The sequence below is a fragment of the Chanodichthys erythropterus genome, chromosome 16 (assembly GCF_024489055.1).
Source record: "Chanodichthys erythropterus isolate Z2021 chromosome 16, ASM2448905v1, whole genome shotgun sequence".
Lineage (NCBI taxonomy): Eukaryota > Metazoa > Chordata > Actinopteri > Cypriniformes > Xenocyprididae > Chanodichthys > Chanodichthys erythropterus.
In genome coordinates, this window is record NC_090236.1 from 35,980,589 (window position 1) to 35,992,519 (window position 11,931).

The 11,931-nt window shown below is 40.3% G+C and overlaps 1 protein-coding gene across 1 annotated transcript; it reads right to left on the bottom strand.

Moving 5' to 3' along the window:
- Positions 1–3,100: 3,100 nt before the first annotated feature.
- Positions 3,101–5,746, bottom strand: slitrk3b (SLIT and NTRK-like family, member 3b). The gene has a single exon (XM_067363473.1). It carries the CDS (start codon positions 5,744–5,746, stop codon positions 3,101–3,103), a length of 2,646 nt encoding a protein of 881 aa, XP_067219574.1.
- Between the last annotated feature and the right edge of the window lie 6,185 nt (positions 5,747–11,931).

Genomic DNA, 11,931 nt, shown 5'->3' on the forward strand with positions numbered 1-11,931 from the left:
AACAAAAAAAGTAACTTTAACTTGGCCAGTTATGGTTTGAGTAATTTCTACTTAGTTGGAGTTTACTTTGCAATACTCTGTTTCAAGTCATTTTTACTCAAACAATGTAACACTGACTTAAGCTGTGCTTTAAAGTGTATGTTTTACTTAGAATATCCAAGCGAATAATACAGTAGATATTGTGTAGACAACAGCAATGTGGTACCCACCCGAACACAGAGATCTCAATACTTGGTACACAATACAAAATAACGTTAACGTTTTGAGTAGAAATTGATGTCAAAAACAGCAAGTTACTAAACCTGACAAGAAAAGCAATGATAAATCAGTGTAAATACAGCTGGAAAACAGTGAAAAAAAAAATATTTTTAATTATTCACGCCCCAGTGCATGATGGGAACAAGTTGAGTAGGTATTACTTAATTTTATAACGCTGATATTCACCCTTTCATTTCTACTAGCTTAAATTAGGTACTAATATAGAATTTACTTTGTTATTTTAAATTAAATTACTGTAGTATTTACTTCACCACATAATTATTTTTAATCAGTGAGAAAGGCATTCGCTGAGGCTTTTCCGAACAATAACATAGTTCTTGTCAACGAGAAACACATCTATATGCAAGCCAGTGCAAACTTTTTCATATTTTTCCGCTCGGTGACAAATTTTGAGAAAGAACAGCATTGACGACAGCAGAACACTTGAACCATGTCCAAGCTGTCCAGCTTTTCAACTAAGTAAAATGACAACTGCCTGCACTATGGTGTCCCTGAATTTCCCAAGGGGCAAAGGTTTTGACGGCATGTCTGAGCAGACGCATTACAGGCATGACAGCCAGAGGAAAAGGCCACAGTCTCTGGTAAAAATGCAAATGTCAGAGAGCAACGGCACACACCGTTTGCTGACTAATTGCATCCCATTGAAAATTCCGCAGGTACTTTGTGGCTCATTTACGTGTTGGGAACACATTATCCGTGGTGCGGCGCATTACATTTTCGCATTCATCGCCATATGTCGTGTTCGGAATTCATAATAACAGTGTTTTGTTAAATGGCTGTTCTGAGAGCATTTTTCAGAAGTAATTATTAACCTCATAATCATGCCACTTTCTGTTAGGAGCATTCCCATAAAAATAGTCGCACAATACCATCAAAGAAAGTAACTGTTGGTTATTTAGATCCTGTCAACCATTAAACATAAGCTATCATTTCACATTTGCCCACTTCTTTCTGTTCATGGTCTCTTGGTTAAATGCCACTTTGTCTTGGCGAGGCACATGAGCACTATGTAGCAGAGCAGCTGACTGCCCCTGCGATCGCATTCACTGCATACAGGATCAGTTGGCCAGGCCGTCTGTGGGATTGGGTGGCAGAGGCGTATAATGAGGGTTACTGGAGTGGCATTGAGAGGATTATCTCTCCTCATACTTTGGACAAAAGCTTTGCGAATTATCACTGAGAAAAGGTGGTTAGGAAGCGGCTCTCTTTGACAAGCAGGTCTGTATGCCAGAAGCAGAAATGCCGTTATAAACATCCAACTGTGTAAATGATGGATGGCCTGTGAGGGACGGAATCTGCCAAGTACAACATTAGCAAAAATAAACAGGGGCGGCGCGATAAGAGCCGATCGGGGGCTCTGACGTTACCCTCCTTTCACACTTGTGTCCTTGGACTTTCAGACCAATTTCAAGAGAATACTGGACCGATAGCAAAACCCTTTCTTTGAGCAAACACGTTCACACTTTAGACATTTAAATGTAGCTCTAAAATTGGAAGATGTGCTTAGTCGGCTCAAAGTGGAGCTTTGTAATTGCATTTCATGCAATGAGATGAGAAATTATGAAAGAGGATCGTGCGGATGAGGAATTAAAAATAACAAATTTCAAATCGCAGGATGATAGAACTTCGATATTCATAAATATTCAGCTTCATCTCTCTCCAGGTTTGGCTTTAGTCAAGGCATTTACTATATGATGCCAAAAAGGGAATTTTTCTCCCTTACGCAATGCTGCGTAACTAGGTTAAGCCAGCTTATGCATGGTGAATAGGTGTATCTAACTGATGCCCTCCCATGGACACTCAGGGGACTGGAGACTGCAGAGGATGCTATAAGAATGCTGCACATTATTCTCTGCTTCCTCTCCTCCAGGTATGTGGGTGACCTGACAGAGTCTTTCGCAAATTGACTGTGTCAATATCTCTGACAAATTTCACGCTGTTATTTACTAGTTTCCAGCATATGAGGTCTCGTTTGAAACACTTTGTTCTTTGGAATCTCTTTTGAAGCATACTAAAAGCACGTGGATGTGTGTGTGTGTGTGTGCATGCTATGCAGAGGCCGAAATCCGCATGTCTGCTACTCAAAATGGTACAGTTTGCAGAACTTGGCTTAGTTTAGCACCCTTTATTGAATTCATGGGTTTTCTTTTTTTCAAGGAAGGCTAAACCAGAGGCATAATCATTATACACTGATTTAACATGATGTCTTACAATAATAATTGCAACACTGAAATCTAAGAATAAATATATGCACAGATCTGTCTTTGCCTTTGTGAGAAGGTACGTCCTTAGACATGATCAATAGTTCGCAATCTTTTACATGTTTTGACCTTACCTTGGTCCATAAAACCATTCAATAAGTCCAGATAAAGACAATCTACTCAATTTGAAAATACAGATTCAACAAAGCACTTGACAGTTATACAATAACTGCAGTATCTCTATTGCTGATAGACAATTTTCAGTTAAATAAAAAATATCTCCGAAGTTTTTGATGCAAACGAGTTAAAAGCCAAGACCGCACGCCCTGCATTCATACGTATAATTTGCTTCACGTTTACCAACATTGCAAAGTCTGGAAACAGCAGTTGATCCTTTTCCTTCCAATGTAAATCTATGTATTTTAGATAAATAAAACTGTGATACAAAAATACTCCTTTACAACATTGCTGGCTGCTCTTATGAAGGCACTTTAAAAAATCTGAACAAGGGATTTCCTCCAGAGCAACTTGAGGGAAAACCATACCATTTTACATCGCGTGAATTCTTTTTCCATCTTACCATTCTCATTTTGGATGTGCAGTCTTATATCTGACATGTCTTAGAATTGATATGACCTTTCCAGCATATCAATGTAATCCATCTTTGTTTTGAGTCTAGCCCTCAGCTCAGGATAATCACTTTGGGTTTGATTAGGACATCCTGTCCTTGTCCCTGTGGTGGTTGTGATCGTTTGCTTTTGTCTGGCATCCTGTTTGGCGTGTGGATACTCTGAGGGAGGGTGCGTGTGTCTGTCAGGCAGGTTGCTAAACTGGGAAGTTGTGCCAAAAAGACTGTCCACTAATCCCACCTTGGGCGTGGGACCTTGGCTATCAATGACAGTCGGACAGAGTATTCCGTTTTCATGAAAGCCGGCAATGTCACCACAAGGCGCGCCGACGCTGACGATAGTGTTAATGGGGGAGCTGGAGATGGCCATGGTCCACTCCTTTTCCTTCTCCACCAGTGTTCTGTAATGCGAACCGCTCTCTTTTGTCTCTGAGAATGGATGCTTCTGCCCTGACTCCTCCTGTCCGCTTTTGTAAACGGGGTTGCTGCACATGTGCGAAGAGGGAGCGCCGATGCTGTCGTACACGTGATTGGAGGGAGGAGTTTCTGGTAAGGTCGGTGGTTGTTCTGTGAATATTCCACATTCCATCTGAATGCCTGCCAGGCCCACTTCCCCTTGCTTCCTAAAGGGAAGCTTTTCACGCTTTTTAAGAGCATATGCGCAAAGAGCTGCAGCAGCAAAGAAGGCAGACACAAACAGAACCAGCAGGCTGAGAATGAGAACAGAGAGGGGTATGGCACCTTTCGGCGGGTGCGGTCCCACCTCGGGATATGTAGTGAAAAGCCCGTCTGACTCGGCAGGAGACAGTGAGGACTGTCGGAGCTCAGGGCATATCACCTCAGAATTCACAGAGCGTAAATCTTTTCCTGAGACCAGCTCGGGGGTCTTACACACCACTTCTCCGACTATGACCACTAAGCTCAGCGTGTCCAGCCACTCTTTGAGAGGGATGATGTCGCAGGAGCAGTCCCAGGGGTTCTGATTCAGGTCGATCTGGACGACAGCATGCAGGTGTTCAAGAACGCCGCTGACTGGGAGGCAATGAAAGTAGTTGTTCCGCAAGTTCAGGCGTGTCAGCGAGGTACCTGCGAATGCTCCCACGGGCAACGTTCGCAAGAGGTTGTTGTTGAGAAAGACTAGCTGCAGGGAGGGCATTAAACTGAAGGCAGCCGGCTGGATTTCTCGTATCTCATTGTACTCGAAATACAGATACTCAAGGCTGTGCAAACCGTGGAACATATCAAGAGTTAACTTCACAATACTATTACCGTTCAGGTAAAGGCTTCTCAAATTAGGGAGATTAACAAAAGCCCCCTCTTGAACGTAAAATATCTGATTGTTTCCCAAGTGCAATAAATCAAGACTGGAGAAATTCCAAAAATCGGACTTGTATATTCTCTGAATGAGATTTCCACTCAAGTAAAGCTTCTTGGCGTTCAAGGGTCGAGGCATCAACTCGGAAATGTTCCGAAACCCATTTTCCTTGCAGTTGACTGTCAAACCAAGGTCATTAATATGCAAGTTACAGGTACATCCAATGGGGCAAATGATAGGTATAGGCGGCCTTGTCTGGTATCCGGCTACAGGCGGCTGATTGGGGAACACGCTGCGTGGTGTTGGTGGTGTCTTTGAGGGCCTGAGTCTTTTTGTCGGCTTTGGGGGTCTTTCTCTTTGTTCCACGGAGGAGACAGTGTTTTGATTGGGGGAGACTATAGATGACGGCTTTGTAGGCCTCGCCCTCCCTGTGTAGAATGGTAAGTGTAGGACGGCTAGAATTGACTCAATCTCTGCTTCATTTAATAAGGGGCAAAGCTCGCCCCGTTTGATCTCTCTGAGGTCCTTTCCGTGGAGGTGGAAAGGGTACTCGCACGTGATCTCGCCGACAACCGCGGTGTACGGAATCCGCTCCAACCAGGCCTTGAGCTGGATGATATCGCAGACACAGTTCCAAGGGTTCTCCTCCAACTGGATCTCCATAAGACTGCGACCGATATATTCCAAAATCCCTTTGTAAGCCAACGTCTTTAGTCGATTGCCTCTCAAGTCAAGGTGCGTCAGAGAGACAGATCTGAAGAGAAATGCCGGCAGCATGGGTATCAAATTGTCATTAAGGATGAGCACTCTGAGTTTGTGGAGATTTCGAAACGCCCCACTGTCTATTCTCTTGATAACATTATAGTCTGCCTGAAGGTATTCTAAACTCTCCAGTCCGAGAAATGTGTCGTTCCGGAACACTTCCAGCTTGTTTTCGTGAAGGTACAACCTCTTGAGGGAGCTCAAACCATTGAAAGCCCCAACATGGATGTCCTGCAGGGCATTATTGCCCAGATTAATGGCCACTGCATTGTTCAAGTGCAAAAAACTGTTGAAGTAGAGCTTCCGTAAAGAGTTTTTCTGCAGGTAGAGCTTGAATGGTCTAAGCCATGACTGTGAGACTTGGCTAATATTTGTAAATCCTTTGCTGTCACAATGAACGTGAAACAGGCCTTCCTTCACTTCGCAGTAGCAGGGCTCAAAGCAAGGCTCGTCTATTTCTTCTGAATCATCAAGTAGAGGGATAGGTGTCGTCCATCCAAGTGCAATTGTGCTTAGCAGTGTAACCCACAACATGCTTTCACCAAATGCAGGCAAGTGCATAGCCTCAAGAGCTCCTTCACTGCACTGAAAAAAATACAACAGTTTTAGTGGTGTGAATACAGAGAGGATGAAGAACAACTGCTCAATCCAAATGATGTTGACTTTTGACAAGTTAGTCATGATATGACTGAAGAATAGGGGAGGCTGTCATCTATACTGTATGACGGAGCAGAATGCAGCTCAGCTGCTCTGACTGCAGTTTTTTTTTTTTTTACTGCAAACAATATAGTCGAATAAAGGCTTCAATTATCAATGTCAGCAAATGCACCAGAGCTTAATGCCGACTTAAAAGTATGCCTGCTGCATTTACTATAGCGATATTGAGAAGATGCAAAATGTGACATAATCCATTTAAAGGCATAATGCTTCTCTAGAGGTTTCGCTTTAGTTTCTAAATCAGCTAATGACTCTGGAATATCAATTTGACCTCCATGGAAAATATTACTTTCTCCCCTCCTCCACGAGCACCTATTAGCTAATGTGCACAGCAGGGCACTTAGGAATGTGATGTTAATAAGACCTAGGTTCTATTGATTGCTGAAGGGGTATGTGCATACAGGTCATTGAAATAATGTAGCTCCCTCACTAATGCATGCAAAGCATATTATTGCAAAGCAAAATCTTCAGGGTAACAGAATAAAAAAATGTTCCTGCGGTTGCAGCACTTTGAGGTAAAGTATGATAGCAAAAATAATATTCCATGTAAACAAGACAAAATAAATATTTTTAAGGCAAAGTTCAACTGATATCCAACCTAGATAATCACATTGCTTTCTCGACAGAACAGAGCCAAAGATCAGATCCAGCTTTGAACTGAGTATGCAATACAGACATAAGGAAACCATTGAAGCACTGCGTGAAAAAGCTGAACTTATGGAAGCTAAAGGCAATTTAATGTTCATTATCTTACCAAGAGCGATTCATACGCTGTCAGATACATAATTAACACGTAATGATAATCAAATGCGCTAAAATGCAATCTATTAGCATTCCCCTTTGTCTGGCTTTACCACCGCCCGCGTTCGGATCCATATCACAGGCATTAACTGAGAAGAATTGTGCGCTACTCACTCAGGTTGCTGCAGTGGAATTAAAAGAGCAGAAGATTGACCACTTTAAATAATGCTGCTTCTTGCCATGTCACCACCGTTGAGCCGATTCTTCTTCTTCTTCTTCTTCTTCTTCTCTCCGCTCTCGTGTTGGAGGCAAATAGGAGAGCCGAAGACGTGACAGGACTGCAATGTCTCAGAAAGGTTTGCTTTAGGATGCAGGTCCGCTCCCCTGACGAGCGCTCAACAGTGAAGACAGCGAAGGCTGCAGTTCAGCACCACTGTGAGGACTGATGATGAGCGAGATCTTAGTACATGTCGGTTGGAAACAGTTGCAGAAACTAAAACCGGTTCAAGTAGGCTATGCAAGTTGGCACTGAAATAAAATCACAGGATGGCGCTGCCTCGGACTTCGCTTTGCAAGTAAAATATATTGCACCGAGCGCGCGCCCGCCCGCCTGCAGCCCTGCTATGAAACGCTCCAAATATGCGCGAGATGATGAGAATAACATGAACGCAGCGTTCGGCGCGCGACACACCGTTTTGAGGTTTAACTTGGCTTTTTAATGTGTTACCCTCGACATATTTCTTCAGATTTGCATTGATTTACGAGAGAAAGTAGTTGAGTTTGCTATGCAACGCCATTTACTTCACTCACATTAGCCTATTAAATTACACTGCAACCGTTACCAGAGCGATATGACTTCTTCAGATAACTTATTCATCATCCTTCATTGTATAGGGCTCTAACAATTTAATGAAACCTTAATTTGGTTGCCATGGAAACATAGTGCCATCTGCTATTGCACAACAATGTGGTGCTTCATACATGGGCATGTTGCTTATTTTGGAACTGAGAATGAACAATGTTGACTTGATGCCCACTTTTGCTGATTTCTCATATGGCTGATTAATTATCTTATAAATCACCAGTTAATTACTTCATAATGAGTTTGACAGTGATATGCATAAATGTGATTCTCATCTGATCATTTTGGTTGATCGTGGAATGCACCAGCCTGCAAGCTTCACTTACTATGTAGGCCATTAAAACCAAAGCAAACTACTACACTTCTCATATATCCAGAGTAATATTCTGAACACATAGGCATATCGACTTTAGTTTTCCCTTTATTGTGAATTTCCCACAGGTAACAGAGAATCTAAGCTAAAGCTAGTTAATACTCTGTCTCAGCAGCTCTCTGTGCCTTTGAGCATTAAAGCATTTTCCTGAAGATCCTTAAGAAGAAAAAAAAATCTTTAATGCCGTCACACAGATCAGGGCTGCAGATCTGAACATGTTCCAGTGAATTAGCTTGCGACAGCAGCTTCCCTTTTCTTCTAAAGCCTGTTAAAGGTGATTAAAGCAGTGTTTCTCGATCAGATTGCTGCTTTGAAGAGAAAAAAATCCAAACAAATGATTAGGAATTGTGGGGTTGGAATTATATTCGCTATTAAAGGTATGGACAGCCATCAAACGGTGGTGAGGAAGAGGACCCAGTGATTGACAGGACAGTAATGGGGTCCATCTCTGAAAACGAATGCCATATTCTGACCTAAAGCAGATTTCGACCGCCTTCAACAAAAGAAAACAATTCAATCTCCATTCCATATTATAATAGCCATGTCATGCTTTCCACACACTGATCAATTTAAGCAAGTAATTGTATGCAATTAATATAATTACAAAAGATTAGCTTTGTTTGAAGAATGATTGTATTAAGGATTTACATGATTTTAACCACCTTTGACTAATTAACAAATCATTTAAAGCACTCTCGTTCAATTATAAACCCCTCTCACATGAAACCAACAAAGACCGTTTGACAAAACCGTCTCAATTTGCAACTGAAGAGACACGGGTGTAATTTTTCCGGAAGAAAAATAAAACGCGAGATGTAATCTGGCCATTTGAAGCTCATTTAGCCTGAAGCTGGTCATTAATTATCCAGCTTTAGAAAACAGAAGATGAAGAGCGTAGCTGACACTGAGGGGCTGGAGAGGGAGCTATCTGGATCCACAGGTGCTTTAACCTTTTAGTGAGGCACTCCTCATGGATACAACACAGAGCAATGACCCCTCTCCTCACACCTCCACCAAGGACGGTCGGCCATAACCAGTGTTAAGCTAATTAAACTACCCTCCCATTTTAATTAGGATATAAATCAGTTGCCATGGGAACCTGTCCTTTGGAGTCCCCATGCATACTCCTGATGGATTAAGTGCAGTGTATGAAGGGTGCTATTTTAGAAGCCCTTTTAATTCATGCAGGAGAACGACAGTGTCCGTACAGATGGGTACTAACATATAAATGCTAAAAATATGCATTTTTTTAGGTTACGATATAAATGGTTGATTGTTGTAATATAAACATCTATATTTTTTATTGCATACTAAAATTTGCAAAACGATCAGCCTAGCAACAAGACTCGGCAGCAAAATTACAGTATGTTAATACTGAATTGCTCTATACAGAACTGCCATGGACGACGGCGAATAGTAGGAAATATGTGACTACTGAATGCCATGATTGACCAATCAGAATCTTTTGTTAAATCTTTTCTTAAAGGGAAAGTTCACACAAAAATGAAAATTCAGTCATCATTTACTCACACTCAAGTTGTTCCAAACCTGTATGAATTTATTTGTTCTGCTGAACACAAAGGAAGATATTTTGAAACAAAATAGTTGATGGACCCCATTGACTTCCATAGTATGGGGGGGGGGAAATTGGGGGTGAGTAAATGATGACAGAATTCTCATTTTATGGTGAACTGTCCCTTTAAGACCATGCTAAACCTTTCAGCTTGGGTAGCTTAAAGGGTTAATTCACCCAAAAAATGAAATTTCTGTCATTATACCCTCATTCCACTGACAATATTTTTGATGAAATCCAAGAGCTGTCTGGACTGCAACATTATTATTACCACTTTTAAGGCCCAGAATGGTAGTAATGACATTGTTAAAATAGTCCATGTGACTACAGTGGTCCAACCTTAATGTTATGAAGTGACTAGAATACTTTTTGTATGCAAAAAATAATGACTTTATTCAACAATTTCTTCTCTTCTATTACTGAGCCGGCATTCTGATGTAGAACCTGGAAGTGCTGCACTGTGTTGACTACGTCAACTGCATAGGAGACTGACACAGAAGAGAAGAAATTGTTGAATAAAGTGTCTTTTTAACATTAATGTTGAACCACTGCAGTCATGTTGACTATTTTAACCATGTCTTACTACCTTTTTGGCCCTTGAAAGTGGTAATAATGTTGGATTTCATGCTCGCGGATTTCATCAAAAATATCTTAATTTGTGTTCTGAAGATGAACGAAGGTCTCATGGGTGTGGAACAATATGAGGGTGAGTAATTAATGACAGAATTATAATTTTTGGGTGAACTAACCCTTTAATCATTACCATTGTGTTCGTCCATTAAAAATCAGCATTAAGTTCTAATATGGAATGGCACTTATAGTTATATTTTAAAATCAACGTTCAGAAACTGTTTAATTTTACCCGTATTCACCCTAAATGTTGTACCATTAATTTTGTGTCATATTATTCATTTTGAACGGGCTCAAAATGTATTTTGCTTGGGGCATGATTTTATTATCCTTAACATAAATAAATGTTTTCACAAGGGCTTTTTCAGTGTCTTATTTGTTTGTCGGTTTGAGTGTTTTTCTGGCCCAGCATTTCCTTGTCAAAGTACCTTGTTAAAAATATGAAACACACCAGACCCAAACTCAAAATGTTGCAACACAGCGTTTCATAAAACAGGAGGAGTGCTCCAAGGGAAATCACCTCTTATCATGTGAAGCATCATACTTGAAATGCTAAAAGATTACATCAAAGCAGAAATAATAAATGAAGTAGAAAAAAAATGCCATGACGAGAGCTCCCCCTACTGACGGAGAGAGTCACAGTCATCCACTACTAAACAATGCAAACGCGTTCACGCGCTTGTAATACCCACACAGGATTATACAGGGAATCCAATGATTATGATTATCTCCACTCGGAGAGCCTTCAAATCATAAAATATAGAAACAATTAACCAGAATTAAATTACTAAGCACAGATTACCTGTTCTACACATCAGCAAACAAGAACCCTGTGTCCTCAGCAGGGCCTAGAACTCATTAAACACATCTCATAAGATTCACAAACCAACAGCTCTAATCCACAACAGCAGCATTAATGTGATATGCGACTGTGTTACCAACTCTTAACATTTGATAGTCTTATAATGGCTGTTCAGCTCAGCACACTGTTCCACACTGGTTGTCATGGATGCAGCGTTTATCAGCCTCTTTTCACAGGGTATCTGTAGGTAATTAAATGGAAAGGAATGAAGGTTCAAAAGAACACTTACTGTGCTTGTACTCTTATATTAGTGTACTGAACGTTCAATAGGCTGGTCAGCCGTCTGATATATTGAAGACAATTCAAATAAACAGGCGTTTTAGTATGCAAGATTTGGGAACTGACAGAATTGTACCTTTGGGATTATTATCATGAAATGCTGTATGTATCTAATTCATTTTCTACATTTTACTGTTTGAAATTACATTTTCAGGGATCATTTGCTCAAGTTCAAGGTTTAATGCTTACTTGATGAATTTCTAAGGCCTCTAAATTATTAACATCATTAAAATTTATAGCTTAAAAACCTGTACATAATCACTATTGCATTATGTACTCAACACACACAAAATTAAAACTACTTTGATTATAAAACTAAGCATTTAAATATCATCTTACTAAGACTATATTATTGGGAGATATAGAGTACTAATTGATATTTTATGCATTTTATGTAAGCAGTCTTTTAAAATGTTATAAAAATCAAGCAATCAGACTTTTTTGGCCATAACAACATATGCACCAAATTGCATATTTTTGCTCAGTTTGGGACTATGAATAAAACTGATGTGTTTTTTCTCCTTGAGTGTGAGCTCCATACTATTTGGGCCATAAAAGACTGATGTATCAAATATGATATACAAAACATAAAACACATATGCAAACATTTTATAATTTTTTTTTTGTCCAAAAATTCAATAAACTTCCATTTAAAAATAAAAAATAGATTTTTTTTTTTTTAACTATTATTTCATATGTCAGCCTTTAC